The sequence below is a fragment of the Hylaeus volcanicus genome, chromosome 5 (assembly GCF_026283585.1).
Source record: "Hylaeus volcanicus isolate JK05 chromosome 5, UHH_iyHylVolc1.0_haploid, whole genome shotgun sequence".
Classification (NCBI taxonomy): Eukaryota; Metazoa; Arthropoda; class Insecta; order Hymenoptera; family Colletidae; genus Hylaeus; species Hylaeus volcanicus.
Genome location: NC_071980.1, coordinates 4,166,719 through 4,179,820, shown reverse-complemented (window position 1 = coordinate 4,179,820; position 13,102 = coordinate 4,166,719). Strand labels below are relative to the sequence as shown.

At 44.2% G+C, this 13,102-nt stretch overlaps 2 protein-coding genes across 5 annotated transcripts; both read right to left on the bottom strand.

Annotated features, from left to right (window-relative positions):
• Positions 1 to 578: 578 nt before the first annotated feature.
• Positions 579 to 11,834, bottom strand: LOC128876669 (serine-enriched protein). 4 transcript variants are annotated; one of them, XM_054123205.1, is made up of 10 exons: positions 11,504 to 11,834; positions 8,969 to 9,190; positions 4,580 to 4,700; positions 4,039 to 4,204; positions 2,188 to 2,381; positions 1,756 to 1,973; positions 1,511 to 1,693; positions 1,325 to 1,403; positions 1,087 to 1,265; positions 579 to 1,007 (listed from the first exon to the last, which is right to left on the bottom strand). In XM_054123205.1, exons 2-10 carry the CDS (start codon positions 9,163 to 9,165, stop codon positions 806 to 808), a joined length of 1,539 nt encoding a protein of 512 aa, XP_053979180.1. In that variant the 5' UTR covers positions 9,166 to 9,190; positions 11,504 to 11,834; the 3' UTR covers positions 579 to 805. The 4 variants fall into 4 exon arrangements, with proteins under 4 accessions (XP_053979180.1, XP_053979179.1, XP_053979178.1 ...); XM_054123204.1 differs by lacking the exon at positions 11,504 to 11,834 and adding an exon at positions 10,236 to 11,158; XM_054123203.1 differs by lacking the exon at positions 11,504 to 11,834 and adding an exon at positions 10,244 to 11,158.
• On the bottom strand, positions 2,560 to 3,404 carry LOC128876672 (probable small nuclear ribonucleoprotein E). The gene has a single exon (XM_054123210.1). The coding sequence runs from the start codon at positions 3,303 to 3,305 to the stop codon at positions 3,021 to 3,023; it is 285 nt and encodes a 94-aa protein (XP_053979185.1). The 5' UTR covers positions 3,306 to 3,404; the 3' UTR covers positions 2,560 to 3,020.
• Positions 11,835 to 13,102: the final 1,268 nt, after the last annotated feature.

Here is a 13,102-nt window from a genome sequence, read left to right as displayed (position 1 = left end):
GGAGAACACAGCGAGAAGGAGGTATGCCATGAACGTTGTATCTAAATCTTTATGAAAAGCCAGTTGGCCGAGTCGACATTCGTTGCCTACCGTGGCATATAATTAATTAGCAAATATTCACCGAATCGTCACAGGTAGCAGAAAGAAATTTAAATTTTGGCTAACGATAAGTAGAATAGGCACGATCTTACTTATCGAACTTACATCCGTGTCATCGGCGCCTTTGATAGTCTAATGCGTATTCAGTAGTTCGCATTTTTCCGTGGATTTTCACATTTCACGTTTACTTTCGAACGCGCCACTGTAATACAGATTAGATTTCGAAGCTATCCGTTCACATAGTAATTTACCACGCGAATTAACGAGTTTCTTGAGAATCGATTTGTGTACCGAAGCGTATCAGACGTTCGACACGCAGAACACGTACTTTTGTTTGGCATACTTTATTTCCGTCGAGTGCCAAAGTCTTTAATTGCAAGCCCCTATCGGTCGATTTCAATCGCCTCCTCGTTAACGTAAACGGAGCCAATCGCATCAAATTAACATACCAATTAAATCTGCATCGTGTGAAAATACCAATGGCAACTGAAAATACCTAATAACTCGTTTATGTTTATTCTGAATAGTACAAAACTTACATTTCTGCGTAATATAATCTGTGCGAATATAAAATTTACTTCAATTATGAACCGAACAACAAATTGCACTCCTATGTTTTAATTCTTAATAGTACACTTCCATTTTATGTTGTACTCGCATAATTATATATGTACAATCTTATGGAATGAGAAATATTTATTTATTATTAATGAGTCGATTTGGAAACTGAATGGCTCGGTGTAAAAACTTCGTAATCAACTACAGAAAAGTGGTAGTCTCCCATGAGTACAGTATTGGAAGCATGTTCGCCATCGTAGCTGTGAGGAAGATTGCTGTAACTTTCCATATTCACATTGCAATTACTAGAAATAAGTAAATCAGCTCCAGCTCCAAAAATTGGTCCGATACTGTAATGGTATTACAAAGTTGATGTAGTTGTATACAATTATATCTATTTAGATTTGTTAAAGAAGTAGTGATATTTACTCTGGATGATAGCAAATTGCAAATGGTTTCTTCACAATGTCATATTTCGTTGGAGGTACATCTTGATTGTTTGTTAAAGTAAAGAGGAAAGCTTTTTCTGAAAAGATGTAGTGAGTTTTAGCATTTGTCTTGCCCCATGGTGCATCACTGAAACCACCACAAATTTCTCCTCGAGTTCCCTAAAAAATCGTATCGTCTTATTTTTTATCTTAATTCTAATAATCTTAGACTTACATACCAGTGCTATTACATATGTTGGGCAAATTCCGTCACAATGTCGATGAAATGACGGTGCAGAGTAACCATGACTAGAGGCTCTGTAAACGACAAGAATAATTAGTATATTATAAAACAGAACAGAATAAGTATATAATATTAAATAAAAGTAAACTTTCTTGTTTTAATTCGTATACATTACACGTACCGATACACTAAACGCCAACTTTGCTTTGGTGATCCGTACCATTGATTCAGGAGACGTTGAAAACCCATCTTATCGCGAGATAAAATTTGTGACCCAGGAAAGAGAAACGGACTTACTCTTGGCTGTAACCGCTTATCCGAACAAATTTCTGCGTATTTGTTGGGTAAAGCTGCATATCTATACCTAAAACAAAACGTAAAAATCGAAAGCCTTCAAGAAAAACAAAACTTCCTGGCAAACCGTACCTTATGAATTTCGAGCCACTTGATCGATCGGGATTGAAAAATTCGTACCTCTCCAAGGATAACTCTATAGGCACTGCTCCGGTTGGTTCTACTTCCTCTGCAAAGACCTGGCTGTCGATCAGCAGCAGGCGAACATGATTTATCACTCCTGATAAATGTTGGCAAACCCTCACGCGCTCCTCCTCTGTCCAGTGTTGAGTAGGCTGCGTCACCCCTGCCTAGGAGTGTGGTCCGTACGGTTAAGCGTTCCTTAACTCGTAATTCTAAATTCCGATCCAAGAACCTAAGGACCCAAGGACCCGGTAATAATCGTATGTGACATAAGGTCTAAGACCTTGCACGACATACGCATGGTCAGAGCATTAAGTCTTCTTGGAATTCAAGGAATTCAAAGTACTCGGAAACGGAATATAATTTTAAATGAAAAAGAACCTGGTATTTAGCCCAATTTAGAACTGCTCTCCAAACGTCTTCTTCCTCCAACCCCAAGTAGTCTGATGATATAAGCTTCACAAGTGCATCCTTTGGAAGATTGCAAAATGCTGTTGTTTTAACCGTGTCAACAGCATTTTCTCCAATGAAAGCAAAACATCTTTCAATAAAGGATGAGCAAGCTCCTTTACCACCTGTGGTAACAAAAAGTATTAAATTACTCATAAGGAATTATTAATATTGAAATATATTCTTACAAACAATACTTAACTTTTATCAATCCTAAAGTTCTACTGAGTTTACTTTAATTATAGCATAAATTATGTGATAAACATGTGATCAGGAGGTAAATTAATAACTATTAATAAAGTATAAGTTAGGATTCAAAAATATTTATTAAACATAAGTTGATCAAAGTTATTGTATCTATTACATTAATTGTTTATCATGTAATATTTACATCCATAGATTTCGTAAAAGATAAACAATAGTATAAAATTGTGTCATCTGCACAAGCACAACATACATCGCACAGTTCTACGATATTTTAAATTGTTCGAAAAGTACAGGATTACGATAATAATTTCATCTTTCGATCCAGAATACTGATACAACAGCGATGTTTACAATTACATTTGTAGGAAATTATTGTTTACTCCGAGTGTTCTGAATGACACAAGACATTTACAACTCTTGAGACCTAATTTTGTCCTCGTCGAATGTTTTCGTGTCACATGTTGTTTACAGTCCACACACGCAATGTTCACGAGAAGTAGAAGAGAATAAAGTTTATCATTCATCCTAGAATGTCCTCCGAGGTTATGTTTTCGTATTTAATTCACCCCTGGATTCGTATTTTGTATTAATGTTATGTTGTCGCCTTTTAGCATGATCCTTCCAAGAGGTTTTCTGTTTTTCGTCTTCATATGATATTCCTCCGCATCGTCGAGCACCAAGTTCATATATTCGTCGAAACCAACAATGTGTCCCTCGATTCGAAGGTTTATGTTCTCAAATAACCAAACTTGCACACGCGAACGGTTTTGCAAGTATCGAAATATAAGGTTGATGGGTTGTACCATCACCTTTTGAACTTTTTGCGGTCCTTTGTACGACATTTTTGTTAGTTTTCAAAAATTAACAGTCCACGTTTGATAAACGCGTGCTTCGTTAATACCGGACGGCGGAAAGTGTGGCGTCGTAGTCATACCAATTGTTCCTTCTAGTTTTTTTAATCCGTTTCTTAAATTATATATTTAAAAATAATCGCAGGTTTTGCAAACTTTTAACCAATATTATAAGATCGAGAAGAAAATAAATACTGAAAATTGCGTTTTACAAAATTTAACACGAGTAACGAAAAGTTTAAATAGGGAGAAAAGTTAGGATGTTGGTACCTCTGAAAACGTAAAATGTACCGATAACGTGCTGCCTCTACGAGAGGTACGCCGATTATGGTGAATACCACGGTCGGTAAATTACCGACCGTGGTATAAGTTAAAATGAAACTTTTTAAATGTAAAATATTTAAAGTAAGGAATTTTCTTGTATTTGCAAAAGCAAAGTAATTTTATATTTTAAGTCATTTAAATCCTAGGATCGATATTTACAAACAATAATTTAGAAACGAAGTAAGAAGGTATGCAAATGTGAAAAGAAATAGTTTGCTATGCTCCAAATTTATTATTTCTTCAAAATCTCTATACCCTGCATTTACAATATTAAATTATTCGTCCGTTTCCCGAGCAATTCAAATTCCATGCTCAGCGTTCGTTTAGTATAATCAGCAAGTTTGACGGTGGAAACTATTCGGTGCTTCAATTTTGAATGGAAATGCCATAAATAACTTACCAGGAACTCGCTCTTGGGCATCCAGAGCTGCAGTCAAAAGAGCACACGCGTTTCCAGGACTGAGAGTGGCGGACACGTGTTCCTCGCAACTTCTCCAAAGTTCCTCAACTCCGAGTTCCTGAGCGAGTCCTAGCATCTCGAAAATTCCGCTGTCCTGCATCATGATCTATATGGAAAAGTTACACTGAAACTCGGCTGTGCTTTTGGGTCAGTGGGAAACTTTCGTCGGTGAATTCTTATACAAGGTGGACCACACGTTTCTCGTACAAACTTTGCCAGCGTCATTTTATCATGCTTTCTCACGTACTCGGGCGTGTAAATTACAAATTTTAGACAGTCGTTTCGGGGGTCGAAGAGTTTTAGTTAATTAATATTTTTGTTGAATCTAATAGTAATTGGTCCTTACTATTCTATGCAGTCTCTTATCGATCTATAAGTCTTAGAATATATTCGGAGTGTTTTGTATAAAGTGAGATGGTTAAATATCTTACGAGGAGACGAAGCTATCGAAGCCTCTACGCTACATATTTTATCTAGTTACCTTGCCGGTGTAAATATATTGGATAAATTGACGAAACGTTTCCGGATGAGCGTGAGGCATACGGACAGGGGTTGGATTTCCAGGTGTACCGATTCTCTTGGCAGCCGTAAAGTTCTTGCACCTGTGGAAATTAGACTCGTGATATCGATTGCTAACGGTCATAATTACCATCGGACGGGGCGGGTCACAATGAAAGAGGAGTAGTAGTTTGAATCACGCTACGCGCACAAATTGTGCCGTGGCTGCGTAGCCCTTCTAACGAACATCCACCGGTTCTCACCACCTTTCGTCGCCACCACTCTACTTCTGGCCGTGTTTCTTGTTACAAAAGGGCTTAATTGACTTCGTCAGGAGGCTCCGTTGCCACGAGAGGTGTTCGTAACGTACACGCGGTCGAGGCTTTAGTTTTTCGTTCCTCTAGAAATTAATGGCGACCTTCGAAAAGTCACTTCGCACCCTTTCTCCCTACGGCGACCCGGCAAGGAATACGGGAGAACGAATCTTTTCTGGCACCTCGAACTGGAAGTGAATCCCCCATGACCCATTGGGAGAGCATTCGATCTCGGCTTTTCTGTCGTACACCATTTCCCACCTCGCGCGCCACGACTAGATACACAAAAGGAAAGCTTTCAGCATCGACGAGTCTAGAAACGAACGGTGCACCCTTTTCACGGCCTGAATCGCTGACGCGTACTCTTTTATACGTTTTCGTAGCCGCGGAAACTGTTTCGAAAATACTTTGTATATTAATCGCGAGCACGGGTAGCGTTTGTGTATTTATTTTTATTTCCCGAGTGTTGGGGCGAGTGCAACTAATTTCAACACCGATCCGTTTGTATTTCTTATTTTTCTACGTAAACTGTTTACAAATTTAGATACTCGACTTAGAAAATTGAATAGAGGAAAATAGTACTAGACAGAAAAAAATAGTTTCTCTTTTCACCGAAAACACGAGAAGAGGTCCTTAAGCGGGCCTTTCGCGTATCCACGAAGACACTGACGAGCGAAACAATGGTTTCTAATACCACTGAGCTTTGCGACGCAGAAAGATTTCGCGCGCTGGGAAACGGAGAGACCGCGATGCGAGTCGCGAGAGAGCAAAGCGTACCAGGGACTCGTATCGAATCAAAAGAAACTCCGTCAAAGAGCGAGCGCAAATGGAAAAGGCATGCACGGGCGTTGCTTTGATATTATAATATAACCGACGCGTTAACAAACGCTCGGCTTCGTCGACAGAAGAGAGCGAAAGTTGGAAAATCGTGGCCGACCCACGAAACATGGTTGCCGAGTCGACAGAGGAAAACTAGTGCTCAAAAAAATTAAAAACACCCCGCGCTGCACAAGGAGAAACGATGTATATAGATATATAACTTTGCGCCGTTGGATCGACTTTTAACGGACGGAAAAGGCTCGACCTTTATGCTTTCCCGTGCAGTTTGGTAACGACGTGGGCTGCGCATGATATCAAAGCGATAGTGCGCGCATTTGTTTCTGCAAATTAGAGGGAAATATTCAAGTATCGAAGGTTCCCCTTCCCAGGCACCCTCGTTGCAATTTCGTTGCAAGTACATTAAAGTATTTTTCCTATTCGGATGTATTCGATCCCAACATTTAGTTTGGATTTATTGCGAAGAGGACCCATGACTTAGAGTTCAGGTGGTTTTGGTACAGCATGTTTGGATTGTAATGATCATTATAATTTCCACTAAGAGTCTTGCGACGTTTGTTCTAAATTCACGAAGATAAAAGACCGATCCGTGGAAGTTTGCAATTTGCAGCGCGATTCCTTCGTTAAAGTGCCTCCAGAATGGTAGGAAAAATTCGCTCGAAAACGTAGGCTTCGTCGCCGACACGCATCTCCGTCCGTAATTGCGCACTCGTACGACTATAATATAGATTGGAATCGATCGTGGAATGATCGCGATAATGGACCGCGGTGAGAAAGCAGTCGTTTTACAGCCGCGCGGAAACAAGAAGGCGTGGGCGCGAATTTGACTCCCGTGCACCGGAAGCAGAGGCGGTTTTTGCACGGAAATCGACGGGAGCCGCTATATAATCGCGCGCTTGGTCGTTAGTAGCGGAGCCCGCGGCGACATTCAACCCTTGCCGCCGTGAAACCAACCAGCCACGACCCTCGTTTCCCTGCGCCACTAGGCCCCTACCCCTAACATCCTCTCTCCGCGTCGGGCTCGTGAACCAACGTTACCACCCCCGTGACACCTCGCCGACACACCAGACGCGCGATGCCCTATTCTTTTCTCGGCGTCGCTCGCTGATATTTGGTTTTCTTTGATTCCGCAGCGGCGTTCGCCTGTGATTAGGGAAAAGCTTCTCTCCGTGCCTTCGTTCTCTTTTTTCCCGCCTTTCTGTCCCTCCTTTCTCCCTTCTACGGCTTCCCACGTACCATCTATCGCGACCAAGCATCCGGTGCCTTTATTTTTCCTCCCAATGTTTCCTCCGTTTCTTCCCGCTCAGCGTGGGGTTTTGTGGCTGGAATTGTTTAGTTATGCTTGACAAAGTGAAAAGATCCCCTGATGAGGCGTGGTCCGAGCATGGCGGCGGTAAAAACGGGTCTCAAAAGACCCTGGATGGTAAACAGATATTTCAGTTTTGCTTAGATTGCTACTCGAACTAAACCCGATTCTAAATTCCTTACTATTCGTTTCAATTATATTACTACAAGCCCACTTTCCCGATCTCTTATGACCGCAATCGAAAGACTCTTTAATCAGCAAAGTCAAATAGCGTACAAACCCATTTCGGTTGATAAACGAAGCTCCGCGTCTCGCGAGCGACGCGCACGAGCGTCGGTGATCGATTCAACGCGTATCTGGACAGGAACGTCAGGCAAACGCGGGGATTGCGCGTTCAAGTGCCATCGAGTAGTCAAAGCTCGGGGCTTGTTTTTCAATTTCTTTTCTCCCGTTGTCGAGCATCGTTCTCGTCTCCAGTCGCGTTTCGAAATGACAAGGATTACAAGGGAACGCGGCGTGGGAGGGAAACGCGAGGGGGACGGCCTCGCGACTCTTTGTCAGGATTTTCACCGGACTGGAGAGCACCGCGTAGAGTTCTGAGTGCGGTCGCGTATTGTCCATTCGTTTCTCCCGCGGACGCCTGTCACGAGCATGCGTAACTTAATTTTCCGAGGCCCGGTGTCGGCGAAGCGAGACAGAGAGGAAAAGAGGGGCCGATGACAAAAGAACCGGCGTTTCCCTCCTGCGCCGATATCAAAAGGGGTTTCACAGAAATATCGTAATTGACTTTACAATTAGCATCGGCCTGTCCCGCGGAATGTCGTTGCCTTGGCGCTCGGCACCCCTTAACACCCAACCACCTCTTCCCCTCGGCGTCTTCTTACAACAATTAGAATTCATCCGACGAAAATACGCCCAGAGACGAATCGACCAAGTAGCCACTCTTCCCTTATTGTCGGACTAATTAGAACGTTCGATCGATTCATTTCGCCGTAACGATCCGGCAGCCCCTTAATTAAAATTCATCGCCGTCCGCGAACTTCGTAGCCTGTTCTTTCCTGCGCGAAGCAAGTTCGATGACTTCGAGATTTTTTTTCTGGCCGCCGGTCGTTCGACCAAGAATTTTCCTAGTTCGTCGGATTGGAACATTGTTTCCCGAGAAAAACTCCCTTCGAGATCGCTCGTTCCTTCGTTTCTATCGAGCCCTAAAGCGCTAGCGGAACAGGTGAAACATCTTTTCCTCTTGGTAATACAAATGCACCCAATTCGCTACTTGCACTTCTTCCTGCCCTCCCTGTGCGTAAAAGATCTCGGAACTACTCGAATCCTCGTTTCCTTAAGGGTCTCTGGTTACGAGGAAACCCGTGGTCGCAGAGTCCGTTTCATTTCCATTGCAAGAAGCGTCGCGAAGATAGCAGAGCGTAATGTCCCACGTTCCCGCGTTAATTCTCCATTTTCTAGAAGTAGCAGATCTCGTTGTCCTGGCCACGCCGCGAAACGTATTTATTTTTCACGAGGGTGTGCACGTATCTCGCCCTTTTTAACCCGTGGATACGAGAGCGCGAGTTTCCCGACGTTCTTCTCCCGCGTGATTTCTCGCTCGTATATCCAGGATCGTTTACGGTCTCCGAGGAAATCCGACTCGTTGCGGATCGATCGATGTGTCGACGAGCTGGTTTAATAAAAATTACGATTAACAATTAATTCGGTCCCACGTGGCACAGTGGTTCGTTTAATCAAATTTCTGGCTCGACTGGCTCTGATCGCGGGGACGCGTCGGAGTTGTTCACGTCCCTGGAGATGTTTGAGGATATCAGGAGGAAGGGCAGAATAGTATAAATTGTCTCATTGTGAGCGTCGAGGAGCAATTGGACACGATATTTAGATCTTCTTCTTCGAATTAGAGAATACTGACCTCGCTTGGAGTATGATTCTGTGAGCGTACACTGGCACCTCATCCCGGCCTAGCAAAAAGATAATATCTGCTGTGTCTTTGTCTTCCGAGAGTCGGGCGAGGTCCTCCAGAAGTCTGGGTACACCGGCTAGACCAGCCTCGCCGGACACCCCTGCCGCCCCTGGTGTTGCCCCCACAGAGACAGCTCTGGTTGCCATGATGCTCGAGTCCAAGAATCACCGACTACAAAGGAAGCAAGAAATTAGTTAAACGTGTAGTAACGCTATGAGGAAAGACTAGGATCTTCCAAACACATCCTGATTAAGAAACCTATCGCTATAACGATAGTTTACGTTCACTTTCTTAAATGGAAAGGAGGACATTCAAAACAACCTCCGAAATTGAGGCTCTTCTAAACATCCTCTCTCACAGCTAATAATTAAATAAAAACGAAGAGATATCGAATTGACAAATCAACTTGCACGCGATTTTCTTATTCTAATCGCCAGACGGCTCGCCGGTTTGTCGAATCCAAGCAATCCGCGGTTAATTCGAAATTAATGGGAATAAACGCGATGACAGCGTGTCATTCGCCCCCGAACATTTTCCAGTCGCATCCTGTGCGCGGTCGACGCGAGGAAAAAAAGCAAAACCGATTAACGTACAATCGGCGCTAATTGCGCGATTAATATTTGATTTGCACCGCGTCGCGACGCAACCCGTCTCTCTGCCCCCCTGACTCTCATCGCGGCCGGTCGATCGACGCGGAGATTTTGTGTCACGGCGGCTGGCTGATTCCCTTTTAATTAGTTCGGGTTTTGTAGTTTTCGAACGCGTCACGCCTCGATTGTGGCCGCGTATCGTCGAAGCGGCGCAGAACGGGGCGAGGGGGAGAGGCTGGGAGAATCCCGATTGCCGGTCATTTGCTCTCTCTGAATTTTCTCGCTTCGTCGCATCTCGCATTCCAAAGCCGCGATTCGATCAAATAACCATTCGTCGTCCGTAGGTTTTGTTTACTCCCGGTCGAGCAAGTCGCGTGGCGTAAAAAATTTGTTAACGGCCGCGAATTTCCTGGCTGGCTCCGATTCGACGCGTTCGCCATCGTTTTGCGCGAAACGTTTTAAATCCAGCAAACATCAGACTTTCGATAGTCACAGGAGGAGATAATACTTATTTAAAATAAATTATCGGAGCACTCCAATCGTTGAACCATCAAATATTAATTTTACAAGAACTATTTAAATGGGTTTGATACGAAGCTTTTCAATTAATAAAAAAGGTAACTTACAAACTTACAAAGTTGCAAGAGAAAGTTTCTCCCTTCAAAACCCAAATAGGGATTCTTCACTCGAAACGTCGTTTTTAAAACGATGAATTGTTTGAAATACTTCAATACCATCGAATTCCAATGGTTTGTACTCTCAACAGGTCCACTCGATTCAAAAAGAGCAAATAGAATTATTCTTTTCAATTGTATATCATTTAAACCCTTTAATGCCGTGAATTCTGGCGTCGGTATTAAAATCGTTGAATTACACTCTCGTTACGTATTTCGCACGGAGAAATTGCCGCAAACTCGTTCACAAATCGCGCACGAACTGCTCTGCGGTCGGTAGCGGTTGTTTGTTTTGAATTCGCCAGCTCGATCGGCTCCCGCCGCGTTCAATATCGTCCGAATAAATAAATATGTACGCGTCTGTGCACGCGCGAAAATTCTGCCAACGACTGGTCCTGTTCGTCGTCGGGTCTCGCAATGTCATTCGCCCCAGGCTCTTGCGTCAACATCTTCGACCCCAAGAAAACCCGACACTGTTGGATAAATTCACCAAGACCCGTCGAATATTCTCGCTGTTACTACTTGGAAGTTGTAAAAAAAATATTTAGAGGCCAGAAACAAGAATTTAATTTAAATTTTACGGTTCGAAAATTGAAATTTTGATAGTACGATTCTTCTGATAAATCACTCCTGAGATTTAGAGCAAAGCAGTCACAGACATACACACATCTGTACGTAACATATTTTTGCAACCGGTTCTCGGCTAGTTAGATTTATGGCGAAGTAGTTCAACCCACAATTGCGTAAATTTGATTCTGGTTCGAATGCTGCACGAATTATTTAGTACCCGAACTGAACAATAAGTGGATAGTGGTGCGCTGCAGCACAGTGGCTGAATGGCACATTCTGGGGAAAACAACCGACCAATCGTTTGCCACTTCGACTACGCACTGATTCACCGAACGCCATAGAAACCCTCCACACTACGTATTCGCGACGCTCTTACCAACGAACTTACGTCACAGCACTGCCATCGTAGCGAACCTTCGGAAGCCAAGCTAATTAGCTCCTTGAAATCAAAAGTGCACAAGAGCGACGTCACAAACCACAGCTGAAATAAAACAATTTACGGAAAGTGGAGTCGATGACAGGTCCTCGAAACGTAATCCAGATTCGTCGCATCCTAATCGAAGCGTTCCAGTCAGTTCAACGGGAACAGAGGTTCGCTGCACCCGATCTGCTACGTAGAAACGCGAAATCACGGCTTTGAGGATTCTCACCTTGGTGGTTGGTGCACGAGAACGAGCGGTGGGATGTTTCGAGGTAGAACACTAAGCGAGCCGGTATTTCCGTGGTACACGTGGACGAATATTATCCTCGCGCGCGAAACACTGCATTTTCAGTCGATCCACGCCGTCTCACACTCCCGAGGGGCGAAACATTGTTCCCCGAAAAAGTTTCTCGTGCACGGTTCTTCTTCTGCCCTGCGGGTTCCCGTTGTTCTACAACACAAACGTACTCCCGCGAGATCCACCGCGAGCACACATGGAGAAATGCAACGAAAGTGGAGGTGGGAAGGCTCCGTTTCGGCCGGAAGTTTCCTCAAGTTCAACGCTGCGAGGTATTTCTCGAGCACGAGACGAGTTTTACGAGCGCTGGACCAGGCCTGGCCTCTGTCCCGCCGCCGCCACCTTCGCGTCTCCTCTCGTTCTCTTTTGCGTTCAGGTGTGCTCTCACCTCTTTCCACGTAGACGGGACACCCCCCTCTCCTCCCGATTCCCGCGTGGCCAATGCTCCTGCAAGATCACTCCTCCTCCAAGCCCGTGTTGCCAGATCCTCTCTGGAGCACCGATCCGCCGCGGGATCGGCACGGCGCTGCCTTCTTCCAGCTACGCCGAGGACCTTTGGAGATCCTCCATGGATGAGAGATTGAATAGGATGATTAGATTTTTTTCGGAAAGATTGTCTAATTATTTGTCAAAATTTTGGAGAGAAGGTGATCTATAGGTCGTCGATGACTCGTTTATTTAAATACCCACGCAGACTCGCTGTTCAAATTTTTTAGAGTACCACGTTTTCGTACTCTCTGAATGAACTATTAACAGCATGAAAGCAAAAATTACGAACGAATAGGAGGATTTGCCTCGCACCGCGAGCATCGATCATCGTAAGCTCCTCACTGGAGCACCGAATCGTCCAAGTTGGCTTACGGTCGCCTCGATCCCAGTTTTTTCGCGTGTCTTCTCGTCGAGTTCGGCGCTGTTTATCCGCATTCCTCCCTTTGTTCCTCTTAAATCGTACCAAAGGCAAGACCCTCCTAGCTCTCGTTGCATCTCTCCCGATTGTGCTCTTGTTTCCGAGACGGGTTCGCCCGTGGTTTTGCTCGGTCGCGCGATATTGCCGCAATGCGGTGCTTCCTAGTTTTCTCGACAAAATGAGATCGTCCTTTTATTTGCGTCGCTGTGCAGCCTCAGCCCATCCTTTGCCTCCCCAGATCCGCCCGTGATTCCCCAGGTTCTCGGGGAGATCAAGTTGCGATTTAGACGCTTCGACTCGAGTTTCCGTTCCTGGCCCTGGCAGCGCGTGTTTTCGGTTCAATTTCGCGTTGATAGCAATATCGTGTTCCTGCGCTCGGCGAGGAAACAACGAGAACGATGCGCTTTAGGGGAGTATTTCCTACGGCAAGCGGGAAATAAAGGTGTTCCATGGGAGTGATTTGCAAGAAAAATACGCGGAAGGCGAATTTGATAAGTTTAAAGGGGTTAGCCGAGCATCGGAGTTCTGAAAATCGACCTATCTTTAGAAAACTAGTTCTCATCAACTAGTAATAACTAAATCTCGTCGAGGATATTTTCTATTCAAGGTACGCAATTACCTCG